General features: G+C 48.1%; 1 protein-coding gene across 2 annotated transcripts in view; it reads left to right on the plus strand.

Moving 5' to 3' along the window:
• SPEF2 (sperm flagellar 2) overlaps positions 1 to 19,640 on the plus strand; it is a 736,330-nt gene that overhangs the window by 499,478 nt on the left and 217,212 nt on the right. For both annotated transcript variants that reach the window (XM_069220893.1, XM_069220901.1), the window contains one exon: positions 9,333 to 9,471. In XM_069220893.1, coding sequence (XP_069076994.1) covers positions 9,333 to 9,471 — 139 coding nt within the window. The remainder of the gene's footprint in view (positions 1 to 9,332; positions 9,472 to 19,640) is intronic.

Here is a 19,640-nt window from a genome sequence, read left to right on the forward strand (position 1 = left end):
ACTATACCACTGGTGTCATATGCACAATATCATAAGAAAACACAATATACAGATATACTCAAAATAAAGGTACTTTATTTTTATGACAATATGCCAAAAGTATCTCAGTGAGTACCCTCAGTATGAGGATGCCAAATATACACAAGATATATGTACACAATACCAAAAATATGCAGTAATAGCAAAAGGAAGTAATGCAATCAATGTAAAGTTACAGTAGATTGCAATAGGAGCACATAGGTATAGGGGCAACACAAACCATACTGTATACTCCAAAATTGGAATGCGAACCACGAATGGACCCCAAACCTATGTGAGCTTGTAGAGGGTCGCTGGGACTGTAAGAAAACAGTGAGGGTTAGAAAAATAGCCCACCCCAAGACCCTGAAAGGTAGGTGTAAAGTGCACCTACAACCCCCAGAGAGCACAGAAGTTGTGATAGGGGGATTCTGCAAGGAAGACCAACACCAGCAAAGTAACAACAGTGGATTTCCGGACCTGAGTACCTGTAAGACAAGGGGACCAAGTCCTAGAGTCGTGACAGTGTCGAGAGTGGGCAGATGCCCAGGAAATGCCAGCTGAGGATGCAAGGAAGCTGCCACTGGGTGGAAGAAGCTCGGTGTTCTGCAAGAACGAAGAGGACTAGGAACTTCCCCTTTGGAGGATGGATGTCCCACGTCGTGAAGAAGCTTGCAGAGGTGTTCCCACGCAGAAAGACCGCAAACAAGCCTTGCTAGCTGCAAGGGTCACGGTTGGGGTTTTTGGATGCTGCTGTGGCCCAGGAGGGACCAGGATGTCGCCACTTGGATGAGGAGACAGAGGGGGCGCCCAGCAAGTCAGGGAGCCCTCACAGAAGCAGGCAGCACCCGCAGAAGTACCGGAACAGGCACTTGGAAGAGGAGTGAACCGGAGTCCACCCGAAGTCAGAAAAGGGAGTCCCACGACGCCGGAGGACAACTCAGAAGGTTGTGCACTGCAGGTTAGTGTGTCAGGACCCAGGCTTGGCTGTGCACGAAGGAAATCCTGGAAGAGTGCACAGGAGCCGGAGCAGCTGCAAATCACGCGGTACCCAGCAATGCAGTCTAGCGTGGGGAGGCAAGGACTTACCTCCACCAAACTTGGACTGAAGAGTCACTGGACTGTGGGAGTCACTTGGACAGAGTTGCTGAGTTCCAGGGACCATGCTCGTCGTGCTGAGAGGGGACCCAGAGGACAGGTGATGCAGTCTTTTGTTGCCTGCGGTTGCAAGGTGAAGATTCCGTCGACCCACGGGAGATTTCTTCAGAGCTCCTGGTGCAAGAAGGAGGCAGGCTACCCCCAGAGCATGCACCACCAGGAAACATGCGAGAAACCCGGCAGGATGAAGCGATACAAGGTTGCAGTAGTCGTCTTTGCTACTTTGTTGCAGTTTTGCAGGCGTCCTGAGCAGTCAGCGGTCGATCCTTTGGCAGAAGGTGAAGAGAGAAGTGCAGAGGAACTCTGGTGAGCTCTTGCATTCGGTATCTGAAGAATTCCCCAAAGCAGAGACCCTAAATAGCCAGAAAAGGAGGTTTGGCTACCTAGGAAGGAGGATAGGCTAGTAACACAGGTAAGAGCCTATCAGAAGGAGTCTCTGACGTCACCTGCTGGCCCTGGCCACTCAGAGCAGTCCAGTGTGCCAGCACACCTCTGAATCCAAGATGGCAGTGGTCTGGGGCACGCTGGAGGAGCTCTGGGCACCTCCCCTGGGAGGTGCAGGTCAGGGGAGTGGTCACTCCCCTTTCCTTTGTCCAGTTTCACGCCAGAGCATGGCTGGGGGATCCCTGAACCGGTGTAGACTGGCTTATGCAGAGATGGGCAGCATCTGTGCCCATCAAAGCATTTCCAGAGGCTGGGGGAGGCTACTCCTCCCCAGCCTTCACACCTATATCCAAAGGGAGAGGGTGTCACACCCTCTCTCAAAGGAAATCCTTTGTTCTGCCTTCCTGGGCCAGGGCTCCCTGGACCCCAGGGGGGCAGAAACCTGTCTGAGGGGTTGGCAGCAGCTGCAGTGGAGCCCCCGGAAAGGCAGTTTGGCAGTACCCAGGTTCTGTGCTAGAGACACGATGGATCATGAAATTGTCTCCCCAGTGCCAGAATGGCATTGGGGTGACAATTCCATGATCTTAGACATGTTACATGGCCATGTTCGGAGTTACCATTGTGACGCTATACATAGGTAGTGACCTATGTATAGTGCACGCGTGAAATGGTGACCCCGCACTCACAAAGTCCGGGAAATTTGCCCTGAACGATGTGGGGGCACCTTGGCTAGTGCCAGGGTGCCCACACACTAAGTAACTTTGCACCCAACCTTCACCAGGTGAAGGTTTGACATATAGGTGACTTATAAGTTACTTAAGTGCAGTGGTAAATGGCTGTGAAATAACGTGGACGTTATTTCACTCAGGCTGCACTGGCAGGCCTGTGTAAGATTTGTCAGATCTCCCTATGGGTGGCAAAAGAAATGCTGCAGCCCATAGGGATCTCCTGGAACCCCAATACCCTGGGTACCTCAGTACCATATACTAGGGAATTATAAGGGTGTTCCAGTATGCCAATGTGAATTGGTGAAATTGGTCACTAGCCTGTTAGTGACAATTTGGAAAGCAGAGAGAGCATAACCACTGAGGTTCTGGTTAGCAGAGCCTCAGTGAGACAGTTAGGCATCACACAGGGAACACATACATATAGGCCACAAACTTATGAGCACTGGGGTCCTGGCTAGCAGGATCCCAGTGACACATAACAAACATACTGACAACATAGGGTTTTCACTATGAGCACCGGGCCCTGGTTAGCAGGATCCCAGTGAGACAGTGAAAAACACCCTGACATATACTCACAAACAGGCCAAAAGTGGGGGTAACAAGGCTAGAAAGAGGCTACTTTCTCACATCACCCATAAACCATCAGGGCAGCATGTCATTGCCCACCCCATAAAATCCGACCATATCCATATGACAACAGAGCCCCAGCAGAGCCCAGTACACCATCACCGAGCATCACTGTCTGGAAGCAGACCTCTCTCATGCAGGACCAGGCCCCCCCAACAGAGGGCACTGCAGGTAGAAAGTCAGTCCTTCGTGGAGGCCAGCAAGGAGTCCAAGTCCGGCCTACCACCAGAGCCATCCACCGACTCGGCATGAATCACCGCCATTGTCCCATCTTGTTGTATCTTGATCCGGAGGGCAGGGTCCACATCCAACCCCCAAGCCACAGTGTCCTCCAACAAGTCACCCTCGCGGATCCGCCAGTCAGGGCCATCAGCTCTAGAAGCCCGAGGAGCCACTCCACCAGATCTAGTTAGCCTGCTCGGTGTCGCCTTATCCCACATTTCCAGCCATCTCCAAACCTCTTCTGGTTGTTCAAAAAAAGGGACCTGCCTCCAAAAAGCACCTTCAAACGCGCTGGGTATAACAGCATATATCTGATATTCATGGGCCGGAGCTTCGCCTTTACCTCTAAAAAACTCTTCCGGGAGTTCTGCACCTTGGTGTAATCAGGATAAATGGAAATCTTCTCATTCTCGAACACCACCTTGTCCGAATCACGAGCTGCACATAGAAGACAGTCCCTATCCCTGTAATTTAGGAGAAGGGCGATGATGGCCCTGGGGGGCGCACCAGGCCGTGGCGGAGCCACAAGTGCCCTATGAGCCATTTCCACCACAAACATCCTGGAGAGGCCCACCGGCTGCAGTACATCCCTGATCCAATTTTCTAAGAACGTTTCGGCCGTGGACCCCTCCACCCGCTCCGGGAATCTAAGCAGTCTGATATTATTCCGCGAGAGCGGCCTTCAGCATCCTCCAGTCGCGCCTCCAATCTGCCCACCGTGGAGTTGGCCTGCGCCATCTGCTTACGTAGAGCCCCTATCTCCACCTGTAGCTCCACAATAGAGCCCTCCGCCACCTTGACCTTGTCCGATACCTTCCTGAGGTCCGCCCTGAGGAGGTTGACCTCCACCGCCACAGTTTCTATTTTGCCTTCAGGTGCCACTCTTGAACCCTGAATAGCGGCAAGAATCTTGGCTCGCGACAGTTCTTCGGGCGGCGGCAGCCCACTCTGGCCTTCCTCAGTCCCACCCAGCCGTGCAGCATGCTGCAGCAAGGGCCCAACAGTGGTATATTGTTCCATAGTGTTGCCCTGCAACACATCAGTCTGCCTATGCCGCCCCATCCCAGGGCAGTCGTTGTACAAACTGTGTCTCCTGCCTTGAAGCCGCATAAGACAAAGAGACGTCCGCAGCTTACAGTGGTCAAGGCCCAACCATAACCTCCGTGGCCTCATAGATCAAACATACCCCAGCAGCTGTTAGAAAGTCCAGAGCAGGTGAGCCACGCACCACACAGGCCACTCTCTAGGCCAGCCACCCTCCAGTCCAGCAGACACAAGCAGGAGTCTTGAAAAAGTCTATAAACCCAGGATATCCAGAGGGGGGAGACACCCCTCTTCCAGTAGCACTCCAATCTGTTCTCCAACGTCTAGGCACCCCCACCAAGGGTCACAAGCGACAGTGCTGAGCTCCCAATCGGGCACCGTCCCATACCTGCAGCCACTGCCTCCTTTGTGGCTCACAGGCGTCTCCCAAGTGCCGCGGGTCCCCCCTCTCAACAGGTTTGCAGGCTACTCCAGCTCCAGGCCACCAGGGCTCCAGGCCGCGCCCAGGCCCAGCCGAGCCGACCGGACCGGACTCACTCCTCCTCAGTGCAGGCTCCAGGAGTCGGCAAGCGCTTCCAGCCAACCATCGGGCATCCAACACGGAATGATCCAGGAGAAGGATCCCCCTACCGGGACCAGACGCTGGGCAGGGCCTCAACCGCGTCCCAGCGCCACCAGCCCGCGCTGTGCCACGCACTCGGCAGCCAGCACCTCCGCAGTCTGGCCAAATTCCACCGGTGACTGCAACCCACGGCCCCCAAGGGTCCCGCAGACACCACTGACGGGGTGTATGATACCAGGGCAGCCCAGGAGAATAATAGGATTCGCCGGGATGGCGGGAGCTCACTAGGAGCACGTCCCGCCGGCCATCTTACTTGGCCACACCCCAATTTTCCATTCAAATTTTAACAAAAATGTATCTAGTCCCCGGATCGCAAACTACTTAAGATCCTTTGAATGGGCTTTGTGCGTGATTCAAATTACCACCCCTCGGTGTGAGGCCTGTGAAGAGGCAAAATTGTGTGTTGTATATTCGAAGGCATGTAAGGAAGGCGACCACTATCCTTTAGGTGTGTCTCCTGCAAAACTATTAATTCTGCCTTTAAGGAGGTAGTCCAAGCGAACATGCCTTGACATTTTACTGTATTATTTAAGCCATTCACATTGCGTGACACTAGTCTCAGCTTATTGCAAGGCATTGCAAAATATCTTTACTTGCCCTTCCTCTACTGCAGATTTTCCTATTGTCTTTCCCTCCTGTCCCCCCATTAATTGTGACTCACCTCCCCTGCCTTACCCATTTGATCCCTGGAGCCCGACCCGTCCCAAGCTCCCTCCTATCCCTCTGCTCCCTCCTATACAAACCCCAGTGCCCCAAACCCACATCCCCCCTACCCTTAGCTTGCTGCAGTGACATGGCACCAAGAGATCCTCTGAGGCTGCCAAAGCCACCTGCAAAAAAAAGAAAAAGAAAAAAGGGAACCCCCTGAGAAGAAACCAACCGCATTCTATACCCCTTCAAGAGGAAAGCAAAATAAAAGATAGCATTTTCCCCCACCTGACATTGCTACAGTGGCAGAACAATATTTTGATAATTATTTTCACATTATTATACCAATTAACATTTAATGCATTGCCCCCCACGTGTTGGATATAGTGCTACTGCTCATTCCCCCACCCTCTTTCCACCCTGACTGCTAAATTGACTGCAGGAAATCCAGTGCTGAATTAAAAATTCTGAAGTTCTTAAATTATTTTCTGCGGTGTGCTGCCATAGCGGACATATTGGAAAAATTCTTGAAGGCAAAGTCACCTGGAATCTGATCAAATGTATATTTTATACTTTAGAGAGGATCTGCTCCTTAATCCGATTGTCCCCAAAATTTACAAGTATTGTCAGAGGATACTTGGCATTAGAAGGTTGTACATTAAGAACATGATGTGCTTGTGTAATAGTTAGCTCCAGGTCATGAGCCTCCACTTCTGGATAGACATATTTTTTCACTAGATCAGCAATTAGTTTAATTACAGTTTGTCAATTTTCTCCTCCTTCCAGGGCACGAGTAAACTTTACGTTTTTGCGGCGAGATCTATACTCTGCATCATCAATTTTAGACTGCAGATCCATCAGCTCGGCTTGAAGTTTAGCAGTGGAGGTGTCCTGCTGTGCTCTTACATTCTCTAAATCTGATACCTGCTGTTCAACCTCTGATAAACGTGTATTTAAATTCTGCATGTTCTGAGGTTGAGCTGTTGTTCGGTCTTTTTGTTAGCCTCATCCTATGAGATCTTCATTGTCCTTTTTTCATCCAGAATTTGAAGGAGAAGAGACTCTGGGCGAAGTATTACCTTTTTCTGTTTTATCCGCTTGCCTTGCTATGTGGCAGCACTCAATGTCGGACACACTCATTTAGCCTGTAAGATAACATTGTTCGATTCCAGTTGACTCTCCAACCTCTTTGGCGACACTAAAACAGGATGTGTCATAGATGCCTGCTGAAGGTTGATATTACTACCTATTTTATGAGGAGCTAAATTACTCTCAATCTGGTCAGGCATAGCAGAATTATTATTCGCCTCAGGGAGGCTTCCTCCTTAAGGGTTTTTTTTAACGTAGACCACGCGAATGAAGGATAAGTCTGGCCCTTTGTAGTCTCCTTATTTACTGCTTTTTTCGCCCCTACTGGAGCTGCTGTTGTATAATTGCTGTCTCTGTTATAGACTTAAGAGCAGGACTGGGGTCTGGAGGTCTTGTAGCAGAAACCAAGGATACGTCTTCTCTTTCTATGAAATCTGTCATGCCAAACCCACTTTTAATTCCGCTTGTAAGTCCTCATTTTCCTGCCCAACGAATGAGTATAGTGAAAGATCAAGGGAGGAGAAGGGCGGTTGTATTCCTGTTGCCATAGTTCCGAGCCCCTGAGCCTTCTCTGCTAGGTTGTTTTGCTACTTAAATGCTGATATTGTATATGCTTTGGACCCTTTAGCAGAAATAGATTTGTGAGGGTTTGGAAAATGAGTCACAAGAAATCCTCTTCATCATAAATAGCTCTGTTTGCAACGGACATGCATGAGGATTCCTCCTGGAAGCCATACCCGTGACTACACATGCCCCTTCCCTAGCAACCAGGAATCCTCTCTCTCTTGGGGTTCAATGCTGCAATCCTTTTTCAATTGTAAGTTCCGCAGTAGAATGGCAGAATTAATTTGTCCAGCCCCCCCTCAGCAAAATCAGGTAGGTATTATCGACAAATCAAGTATAGTAGATTCATGAGCCAACCAGGCTAGTCAAGCTGAAGTCTCATATTACTCCAGCGTGGGGAGGTGGTTTTATGTGACCGTAGCTGATCACAGAATATTTGTGGGCAAGGTTTTGAAATTCTCCCACAGCTCGTAGCCACATCCTCGAGTCTTAAAACGAATCTTCGGCTGTCATCAGATGTCTTATCTGGGGAGTGTGACAGGAGTTCCATATGCAGCACTGTCAATCTCAAACTCGAGTTATCCGTCTCATAATGTAGTGATTGTGACAGGAGGAGTACCCAGCTGGTAATGTGCACCTTCTCCCCAACCAAAATTATTTACTTCCCTTTCCTTGTTTACTTCCATCACCTCACCACCCTTGTCTGTCATCCAGACTGAGTTTTTCTATACAACCTGCCTTCCTCTCCTTTCACCAAATAGTTAGGTGCATTGTTTAAGTCCATCATGCATGACATCATTAATTACAGCTACTGTCACATATCAGGGCTCTTATCAGTATTCTAAAGTGCTCTGTCCAGATCAGTAATGTAAAGCACTTAGTCAATTATAATGAAAACTCTTGTATTCAGAATCATTCACTGACGGCTCCTGGTAACCCTCTGCCGTAACATGCCAGCATACTGCTCTTTGGTTCTTATGCTTACCAAAATCCATCTGGGTGCTGTATGCGAACCCCCACCACTCCACATGCTTGTTTCAGTCCTTTTGAGTGACTTAGTTCACTTCTCTGGAACATCTGTTCTATCCAGCTGAGAGCCGCCCTCATTATACTTCATCTATCATTCCATTGGTTAAACTCCCTACTACTATTGGTAGCCCACTCCCCAAGAAATATACACAAGTCTTCATTGTTAACTTCTCATAGCCTTTGTTTCATTTTTCTTCTCTGTGGGTGTAGTATGTTGTCCATGTCTTCATACACATTACTCAGCTCCATGTATCATCCACTATCCTATGTGTAACTGCACAGTTTCTATTGAGCATATGTATAGACTTGTTACTATGTATGGTAGTTCTGTGTGAAGGGATTTCAGCATAAGTAAATGCAGGCCTCTTTAGTCCCAGACATAGAAAATTATTAATTTATTATTACGGATTGCTGATATTTATATAACATGAGCCCCACCCCGGCTAGTGGAATGCAAATAACGTAACAAGGCGCTAACAAGGGACATCAATAGTAGAAGGTGGTACTTCAGGGAAGACAGCTCAAAAAAGGAGGGGGTGTTAGCACTGCACATGTGACTTAAAAATGTATGGCCTCATTCAGAGTTTGGCAGAGCAGTTTATCCTCCAAAGGGTTGTTATGGTGCAATTTTAATTAGGCCGATGGGACATCTGCTATTTTTTGGCAGTGACCCTGCATCTGATCAGCTCTAGGTAAGTACCTAATGTATAAAGTGCCATTCCCACAAGACCCTTTAGGTTTCATACACAATGCATACTTTGAACTGATGGCACAATTCGATTCATTTCAAGAGGAATTTAGAGGAAGTTTGTGGTAGGGAAGAGGCAGTCACTAACAATGCAAACAAAAATATAATAATGACATATGAAACAAAATACTACCCGCCCAAAGCATAATAGGCTCAATAAGTGACACTAAATGACCAGCACTAGAAGATGATAGAGACTAAATCAATATAAAGTAACAGGAAATCCTAATAACATTACTAAAGGTAATTATTTCTAACTTGCTCTTACTCCTATTAATTGCATAATAAACTTGGAATATCAATCAGTGTATGAAAATTGAGGTATGTTCATGGTAATTACTAAGTTTCCATCAAATGTCCCTGTTCTACTGATTTCAAACTGATCCTGTGCTTGCATTGTAAAGTGCTGTGTCTAATCTGTTTGTTTGTCACGGGCTATCATTTTCAACAGTGGCTGCTACAAAATCCAGACTTGAACTAATAAAATCAAAAGCACTAGCAGTTCAACAGGAGTTGGTAGCAAAATCAGAAGATGCTTCCAAAGACATGGAAAAATGGCTGGGAGCGAGATATCTGGCTGAAATGGCGAGGTAAAGTAAATATTAAGCAAGGGATAGATGATCATGAACAGGGTTTATATGAATTACATATTGCATTCATGGCAGGTTTGTACCCATTTTTCTGAGGATGTTGTGACTTACTGACACAGTCTTGCACCATTTTGTTTTTTAAGCATTATGTTCTTGCTTTTCATGCGATGATGGGTGCATGATGGAACCAGGATATCATCAGACAGAAATATTGTATCCTACATAACACCACATTGGAGTTAAAATAGAAGATCTACATCCAATGGGACACTAATTTTGCAAGCGATATTTTGGACAGTTTGGGTCAGTTTCACAAACTACATTTTTCAATATGTAAATAGTAATCGATAATTACTGCTTACCTACTTCAAAATGCAACTCAAAAACCTATGTGTAGAGATTCCCATCTCCGCTACTCCTATCTCTTCCATTTTGAGATCTCGGCCTGGAGTGCCGAGATATCCACACACATAGGTCAATCTTTTAGTAGTAAATGTGGGAGGGACAGGAGAAGTTGGATGGCAGTTGGGAAATATTTCCACCTAAATATGAGGGGCTTGGGGCATGGTAAGGAAGGGTTTAAGTTGTAGCGGCTTGTACTTTAGGGCACCAGATTACGCCCCCCCCTTGAAGTGCAGGCATGTTTATTGTTCATCTTTCTCGAACATATCACTTTTGAAGTACCTCACTAATTGGATGCCAGGCCCAATAATCATTGCGAAACAGACCCTGACATGCCAGTCGTGTGCGTTCATGTATGCATCAAACTCGATGGCCAGGTGACGTCATTATGCTGAGCTTACCTCTTTACAGTCTGTGTTTCCCATGGGGAGAACTGGGGCCATATTATAATAGGTGCCTCGGGCGCAAAGGGCACGCAAGCCCGCTTTGTGTCCCCCGGGGCTCTTTGGTATTACAGAAAGGGCTGCAAATGCTTGTATGGCCCTTTCTGTAATACAGATAGCGCAGGTGCACACATGGGGCCAGCACTATCACCAAAGGGTGTTCCCACATTTGCATGGGGGTGTGGCCCCATGCAAATGAAGGAATCACTTTGCCTCTGTACCCGCTCCATATTATAGACGTGAGCGCAAAGGCTAAGAAGGTGTCAGGAGGCGCACTGTAGTGGGCCACCTGCAAGGTGGCACACTGTCAGTGAGCTCCCTGATGGAAGCCCTCTGGAGGGGAAATATGGGATCCGATGGACCTCCCGGATATCCCCTTGCAGTTGGGTGTAGTCACTCATTGCACCCGCCTGCAAGGTGATCTCTAATATAGCCTTATAGCCCACCATAGTGGCCTATAGTGGCCATTAAAGGCCCGCTCTAGCGTTAAATGACCGAGCCAAAAGCAAGGGCCTTGAACAGGGGACTGGGACTTTAATCCAGGTATAGCCCAGCTATGTAGGGCTAAAAGGCTATTAGAACATTCTGCCACTAGAGGGCAGAATGTTATAGTAAATAAAACAAAGGCCTCACGGAGCCCGAGGGGACTGAAACCCCCTCGGGCTCTGTGAGGCCTTCGTTCACAGCAACAGCTGTGAACAAAAACATTGGAATTTTGAAGTTCCTGGCTTCTACCGGCCATTAGAAGCCTAGAGCACTCCATTGTTTTCAATGGAGCTCCCAACATTCCAATGTCCTAATCCCCCTTAAAAGTGCAGACGGGTTGCCACCTGCACAGTGAAACATGGAGTGGCTGGTTCAAAGCCGCTCCTTTTTAGGGTAGCGTGTGTAAGCGCTGTGGAGCCTGTTGTAATCTCTCTCTAGGCTTTTAACCATGTCCACTCTTGCTATTCTTTCTTTGTTGTGCTTGTCTTAAATGTTTTTTTTTTATTGATGCATTATGTCAAATGTCCCTCCTTTGTGTGCTGAGTTCCCTCCCCTGTTATATTAACTAAATGAATATTCCTGAATATTTCAGTTGGCCATCACACTACGTCACACTTCCTCCTGTTACAGCGTGTGATGGACCATCCTAAAATTTCGGTTGGCCTTTCATCCGAGTCGGGATCCTTCCTAGATATTCAGACAGGTAGTTAATATGCCAAGATATCACAGACCACTTAGATTTGAGTACAGCTGTTTGTGGAATAAGGTAAGAGAGCATCCCTTCCTCCGTACTCTGTATGCTTTTGAAGTACATTGCTCACACGTTGGTGTTGCCTCGGGGTGGGATTAATGGTGAGACGCCATCTCAGTTTTCAGCTGAATCTGTCATTAAATAGAAGCGTGTGTTTGCTTGTTTATTCGTTCTTTATTTGGCAACTGTAGTGTTGTACCCCGGGTGGCACCATGTAAGAGGCAGAACCCGGGGGAGTCTAAAGGTCAACCCTTCTGTGGTGATTTCGTTGGTTCTGGACATTGCTTGTGTGGAGAGAGGGATTGTAGGAGGCTGGGGCCGTTTGTAGTGGGTACCTAAGGTACTTACACCTTATATAGGGTCCATTTATACCTTATTAGTGAAATGTAGACAGTATCTAGGAGCCAGGCTCTCTAGGGGTAGTGTGGATGAGAAACCACGGCCTAACTAGGAGACATGCAAAGTTCATGCAATAACACTGTAGTCACACAGTACTCACACAAATGAAAGAAAATACTCAGTATTACAAATATAAAGGTATTTTATTTTGGTGACCCGAATGCTAAAAATACCAGAGACTATACTCCCTTAGGAAGTAAGTAATACACAAATTATATACACTAGTATGAAGAAATAGCTGTAAAAACAGTTAGACAGCAGTGCAAATAGTGAAACTCACAATACTTAGAAATGGGCTTGGGGGAACACAAACCATATACTAAGAAAGTGGAATGTGAAAGTCGGTTTTCCACCAAGGCACGTATAGTGTTTACAAGGGCGCTGGGAGCATTAGAAAACACGAAAGGTAAGTAATAGAACCCACCCCAGAGCCCAGGAGAGCAGGAGTAAATCACAGTAACTTTCCTAGAACACACAACAACACGAGAAAGAAGATTATGCAAGAACCAAATGAGACTGCAAGACACCAACAATGGATTCCTGGACCTGAAGACCTGTGGGAGAAGGGGACCAAGTCCAATAAGCACTGAAGAGTCGAAGAAGAACAGGAGCCCCTGTTAACCCAGATGAAGGTGCAAAAGAAGAACCACTGGTGAAGAACAACAGTCAGTACTGCACCCAAAAAGAGGGATGCGGGTTCTGGTTGGTGCAAATGATGTCCCACGCCCAATGGATGACTGCAGTCTGGTTTGTGTCACTGAATTCCGCTAACAAGCCTTGGCACACGCAGAGTTCGCAGATAGCGGGAAATGACGCTGCCCAGGACCAGGCGGGACCTGGTGGACTCTACCCAGTAGGGAGACACAGAGGGGGCTCTTAGCAACTCAGAGAGCCCTCAGAAGATCAGGCAGTGCGCACAGGAGTCCCACAGCACGGGGACAAAGAAGGTGGAAAAGGAGGCCCATACAGCACTACCACCAGAGAACCACGCAGGAGACTGTGTGTCACAGGAAGGAGTGCTGGGTGCTGGAGCTGCACGGTGCATAAAAAAGTTTGTGGAAAGAAGCCAACAAGCCATGGCAACTGCAAAACACGTGGTGCACAGGGGTACTGTCTTGCATGGGGAGGCAAGTTCTTACGTCCACCAAAGTTGGACAGTTGGACGTTTGGACCATTGGGACCACTTCAGTTCACCACCCTTGATGCTAGATCCATGCACTTCATCAGGAGAGGGGACCCAAGCCACTGGTCGTCGCTGCAGAGGGGTGCCCGCTGAAGCAGGGAAGTGACTTCTTCACTTCAAGGGAGATTCCTTTGTTCTTCTGGTGCAGGCTGAAGACTGGCTGTCCTCTGAGGATGCCCAACTGGGATACAGTTGCAGTTGCTGGTAGGAGCTGAAGATACAATGTTGCAGAAGTTGTCTTAGCTTCTTTGTTGCAGTTTGTAGAGTTCCTGGAGGGTCCAGATGCAGTTTCTTTCGGTAATAAGGTTAAGTAAAGGATGCAGAGGATTCCTGCTGGAGTCTTGCAATCCGAATCTGAAGAACCACCCAAGAGAGATACCCTAAATAGCCCTGAAAGGGGGATTCGTCAGCTACACAGGTAAGCACCTATCAGGGGAGGATTCTGATGTCACCTGCTGGCACCGGCCACTCAGATGTTCCCAGAGTCCCTGCCACCTTGGAAACCAAGATGGCAAAACCCAGGGACCCTCTGGAGGAGCTGCTCTGAGCACTACCCCTGGGGTGATGATGGACAGGGGAGTGGTTACTCCCTTTTCCTTTGTCCAGTTTCCCACCGGAGCAGGGACTGGGGGTCCCTGAACCAGTGTAGACTGGATTATGCAAGGAGGGCACCATCTGTGCCATTCAAAGTATTTCCAGAGGCTCTGTGAGGCTAACCCTCTCTTGACTTTAACACCTATTTCCAAGGGGAGAGGGTGTAACATCCTGCACAGTGAAACATGGAGTGGCTGGTTCAAAGCCGCTCCTTTTTAGGATAGTGTGCGTAAGCGCTGTAGAGCCTGTTGTAATCTCTCTCTAGGCTTTTAACCATGTCCACTCTTGCTATTCTTTCTTTGTTGTGCTTGTCTTAAATGTTTTTTTTTTATTGATGCAATATGTCAAATGTCCCTCCTTTGTGTGCTGAGTTCCCTCCCCTGGTATTTTAACTAAGTGAACATTCCTGAATATTTCAGTTGGCCATCACACTACGTCACGCTTCCTCCTGTTACAGCGTGTGATGGACCATCCTAAAGTTTCGGTTGGCCTTTCATCCGATTCGGGATCCTTCCTAGATATTCAGACAGGTAGTTAATATGCCAAGATATCACAGACCACTTAGATTTGAGTACAGCTGTTTGTGGAATAAGGTAAGAGAGCATCCCTTCCTCCGTACTCTGTATGCTTTTGAAGTACATTGCCCACACGTTGGTGTTGCCTCAGGGTGGGATTAATGGTGAGACGCCATCTCAGTTTTCAGCTGAATCTGTCATTAAATAGAAGCGTGTGTTTGCTTGTTCATTCGTTCTTTATTTGGCAACTGTAGTGTTGTACGCCGGGTGGCACCATGTAAGACGCAGAACCCGGGGGAGTCTAAAGGTCAACCCCTCTGTGGTGACTTTGTTTGTGCTGGACATTGCTTGTGTGGAGAGAGGGATTGTAGGAGGCTGGCCTCGTTTGTAGTGGGTACCTAAGGTACTTACACCTTATACAAGGTCCATTTATACCTTATTAGTGAAATGTAGACAGTGTATAGGAGCCAGGCTCTCTAGGGGTAGTGTGGATGAGCAACCAAGGCCTAAATTGGAGACATGCAAAGTTCATGCAATACCACTGTAGTTACACAGTACTCACACACATGAAAGAAAATACTCAGTATTACAAATATAAAGGTACTTTATTTTGGTGACACAAATGCTAAAAATACCAGAGACTATACTCCCTTAGGAAGTAAGTAATACACAAATTATATACACTAGTATGAAGAAATAGCTGTAAAAACAGTTAGACAGCAGTGCAAATAGTGAAAATCACAATACTTAGAAACGGGCTTGGAGGAACACAAACCATATACTAAGAAAGTGGAATGTGAAAGTCGGTTTTCCACCAAGGCACACATAGGGGGTCATTCTGACCCCGGCGGGCGGCGGGAGCCGCCCGCCTGGAGGGAACCGCCAGAAGACCGTACCGCGGTCAAAAGACCGCGGCGGTCATTCTGGGTTTCCCACTGGGCTGGCGGGCGACCGCCAAAAGGCCGCCCGCCAGCCCAGTGGGAAACAGCCCTCCATGAGGATGCCGGCTCCGAATGGAGCCGGCGGAGTGGAGGATGTGCGACGGGTGCAGTGGCACCCGTCGCGTATTTCAGTGTCTGCAATGCAGACACTGAAATACGAGGTGGGGCCCTCTTACGGGGGCCCCTGCAGTGCCCATGCCATTGGCATGGGCACTGCAGGGGCCCCCAGGGGCCCCGCGGCACCCCATACCGCCATCCTGTTCCTGGCGGGAGACCCACCAGGAACAGGATGGCGGTATGGGGTGTCAGAATCCCCATGGCGGCGGAGCGCGCTCCGCCGCCATGGAGGATTCACATGGGCAGCGGAAAACCAGCGGGAGACCGCCGGTTTTCCGCATCTGACCGCGGCTGAACCGCCGTGGTCAGAATGCCCTGCGGGGCACCGCCGGCCTGTCGGCGGTGCTCCCGCCGACCCTGGCCCCGGCGGTCTCCGACCGCCGGGGTCAGAATGACCCCCATAGTATTTACAAGGGCGCTGGGAGCATTAGAAAACACGAAAGGTAAGTAATAGAACCCACCCCAGAGCCCAGGAGAGCAGGAGTAAATCACAGTAACTTTCCTAGAACACACAACAACACGAGAAAGAAGATTATGCAAGAACCAAAAGAGACTGCAAGACACCAACAATGGATTCCTGGACCTGAAGACCTGTGGGAGAAGGGGACCAAGTCCAATAAGCACTGAAGAGTTGAAGAAGAACAGGAGCCCCTGTTAACCCAGATGAAGGTGCAAAAGAAGAACCACTGGTGAAGAACAACAGTCAGTACCGCACCCAAAAAGAGGGATGCGGGTTCCTGGTTGGTGCAGATGATGTCCCATGCCGGATGGATGATTGCAGTCTGGTTTGTGTCACTGAATTCCGCCAACAAGCCTTGGCACACGCAAAGCTTGCAGATAGCGGAAAATGGCGCTGCCCGGGACCAGGAGGGACCTGGTGGACTCTACCCAGTAGGGAGACACAGAGGGGGCTCTTAGCAACTCAGAGAGCCCTCAGAAGACCAGGCAGTGCGCACAGGAGTCCCACAGCACGGGGACAAAAAGGTGCAAAAGGAGGCCCATACAGCACTACACAAAGGGATCCCACGCCACCAGAGAACCATGCAGGAGACTGTGTGTCACAGGAAGGAGTGCTGGGGGCTGGAGCTGCACGGTGCATGAAAAAGTTTGGGGAAAGAAGCCCACAAGCCATGGCAACTGCAAAACACGGGGTGTACAGGGGTACCGTCTTGAGTGGGGAGGCAAATTCTTACCTTCACCAAAGTTGGACAGTAGGACGTTTGGACCGTTGGGACCACTTCAGTTCACCACCCGTGATGCTAGATCCATGCACTTCATCAGGAGAGGGGACCCAAGCCACAGGTCGTCATTGCAGAGGGGTGCTCGCTGAAGCAGGGAAGTGACTTCTTCACTTCAAGGGAGATTCCTTCGTTCTTCTGGTGCAGGCTGAAGACTGGCTGTCCTCTGCCCAACCGGGATACAGTTGCAGTTGCTGGTAGGAGCTGAAGATACAATGTTGCAGAAGTCGTCTTAGCTTCTTTGTTGCAGTTTGTAGAGTTCCTGGAGGGTCCGGATGCAGTTTCTTCGGTAATAAGGTTAAGTAAAGGATGCAGAGGATTCCTGCTGGAGTCTTGCAATCCGAATCTGAAGAACCACCCAAGAGAGATACCCTAAATAGCCCTGAAAGGGGGATTCGTCAGCTACACAGGTAAGCACCTATCAGGGGAGGATTCTGATGTCACCTGATGTCACCGGCCACTCAGATGTTTCCAGAGTCCCTGCCACCTTGGAAACCAAGATGGCAAAACCCAGGGACCCTCTGGAGGAGCTCTGAGCACTACCCCTGGGGTGGTGATGGGCAGGGGAGTGGTCACTCCCTTTTCCTTTGTCCAGTTTCCCACCGGATCAGGGACTGGGGGTCCCTGAACCAGTGTAGACTGGAATATGCAAGGAGGGCACCATCTGTGCCATTCAAAGTATTTCCAGAGGCTCTGTGAGGCTAACCCTCTCTTGACTTTAACACCTATTTCCAAGGGGAGAGGGTGTAACATCCCTCTCCCAAAGGAAATCCCATGTTCTGCCTTCCTGGTCTTGTGCAACAGGAGGGCAGAAACCTGTCTGTGAGGTAGCAGCAGCTGGGGCTGCCTGAAAAACCTCAGAAGGCTGTAATGGCAGTACTTGGGGTCCTCTAAGGAGCCCCCAGACTGCATGGAATCATACAACTAATGCTTGCAAAAGCCTTGAGGTATGATTCCGACATGTTGGTACAAAACATGGCCATATTCGGAGTTACCATTTTGAGGCTGGACATAGGTGGTGACCTATGTCCAGTGCACATGCAAAATGGTGTCCCGCACTCACGAAGTCCGGGAAAATGGTCCTCGGGGTCGTGGGGACACTTCTGCTAGTGCAGGGGTGCCCTCACACACAGGTACTCTGCACCCATCCTTCAGGGCTGGAGGGCCTGCAATGTGGGTGACTTATATGTGACCTGGTGCAGTGTAAACAGTAGTGAAAGAGTGCATGCACCATTTCACACAGGCTGCAATGGCAGTCCTATAGAAGCCTTTGCAAGGGCTCCCTATGGGTGGCAAACGAAATGCTGCAGCCCATAGGAATCCCCTGGAACCCCAATGCCATAAGTACCATATACTAGGGACTTATACAAGGGCACCAGTATGCTAATTGTGGGTGGAATACTGTATTAGCAGTATCCTATAACCATAATTTAAGGCAGAGAGCATAACTACTGGGGTCCTGATTAGCAGGATCTCAGTACAAACAGTCAAATACACTGAAAAACAGGAAAAAAGTGGGGGTAACCATGCTAGAAAGAGGCTACTTTCCTACAGGGATGCCCCAGAACAGACGGGGTCGGTAGAGATGAGAGGTCCACCTCATTCGTATTGCCACGGCCTTTACAGCAACAGTGCTTGTTTTCCATGTTACATTTACAACGCGACACATACAAACACAACTACCCCTGTGTAGTAATAAGAAAGAAATGCTGTCCCTCTCACTGTGTATTTTTTCCATTTGCTCACAGAAGCCATTCTTAATTCTGCACGTTTGTAAGAAGTACAATGGAGGTTTGTGGAGGTAGGGTGTTTGAGAGGACAGGTTTCTCTGGTGCAAACAAAAGTGTCAAAAGATCAAGGAAATCGCAAACACGGTGAACAAGCTCGGATGTCGGTAGCCACGTTTCATGCAGGGCACGGGAAATGCCCTAGTTACAACTCACTGAAAGAAAATTTGTTGCTCATACAGGTTCCTATGCATGCAAGTTTCTGAAATGCCGTAAATGTACAACTCCCAACTACTGGTGCGTACAAATGTTTGAGCACGTCCCAGCACTATAAGAAGAATGCTAATACAATTAAACACTTGTAGTTTACACAGTCGTTTTTCCGTTTACGGTCGCAAATTTACTGCAGCATTTTCGGCATTTCGATGCAAGCTACAAGCTAAGTTATAGGAAATATGCCATATACATTAAACACGCCCACAGCCACCATAGGAAATCGGACATGGAAGACATTCTGTGGCCAACGCAGCACGCGATAAACTGCTCCATTTAAATATGTAGTTCTATTTTTGTAATATGCTGCAATTCATAAACAAATGGTGGGTTAGCCCCACTACAGTCTGTCAGTGAATTTATGTAAGTCTTTTGTTCTGTGAAAGAAACTGAGTTAAAACTGCTTTGTGTAAGTTTGGTTGTGCATTTGAACACAAATACTTAATTGGTGTTGTTACAAACAACTGATGCCTCGTGTTTTCTTTCTTAAAATGCAACAGTTAAATAAAAATGCATTGTCTAAATTATAAAAAATTAAGTTATCCAAAGAACGAAATAAAAAATGTACTTGTATTCGGCGTGTGCTCCGCATAAAGAGCATTGAGTGCTTTAGCTATAGCCTTTTCTCTTATACAGCCACCAAAGGTGAAAGGAGACAGGTCATTGTTTCATTACGATTTAGAGAGATTACATTACTATTTCACTTCGATAAGGACCGAGCAGGCAAAATATCTTCGATCTGGCAATACATTTGTTTAACTTTTAAATTGGTGTTATTTATTTATTTTCTTGAATTGCAAGAAGGACTTAGCAACACAGTACGATAATGCATACCACCTTACCATAGACGATTGTTTTAACACAATTGGATATCCATCTAGGTTTATCCCCAAATTCCAAGCATTTTGTTCAAATCTTATGCACAAAGGCAGTTCAAAGGGACACTAACATCAGTAGTACAAGGATATACCTTCCATCAAACTTCTGACAGGTGCCTCTCCCCGTGATGACCTAGGCAATGACATTGGCACTGATGTGGGTCCCTCCGCCCCGTGCTGACGTAGGCACTGATATAGGTGTAGGTGAGCCATGTGGGTTGT

This window comes from Pleurodeles waltl, chromosome 1_1 (assembly GCF_031143425.1).
Source record: "Pleurodeles waltl isolate 20211129_DDA chromosome 1_1, aPleWal1.hap1.20221129, whole genome shotgun sequence".
NCBI classification, from domain to species: Eukaryota; Metazoa; Chordata; class Amphibia; order Caudata; family Salamandridae; genus Pleurodeles; species Pleurodeles waltl.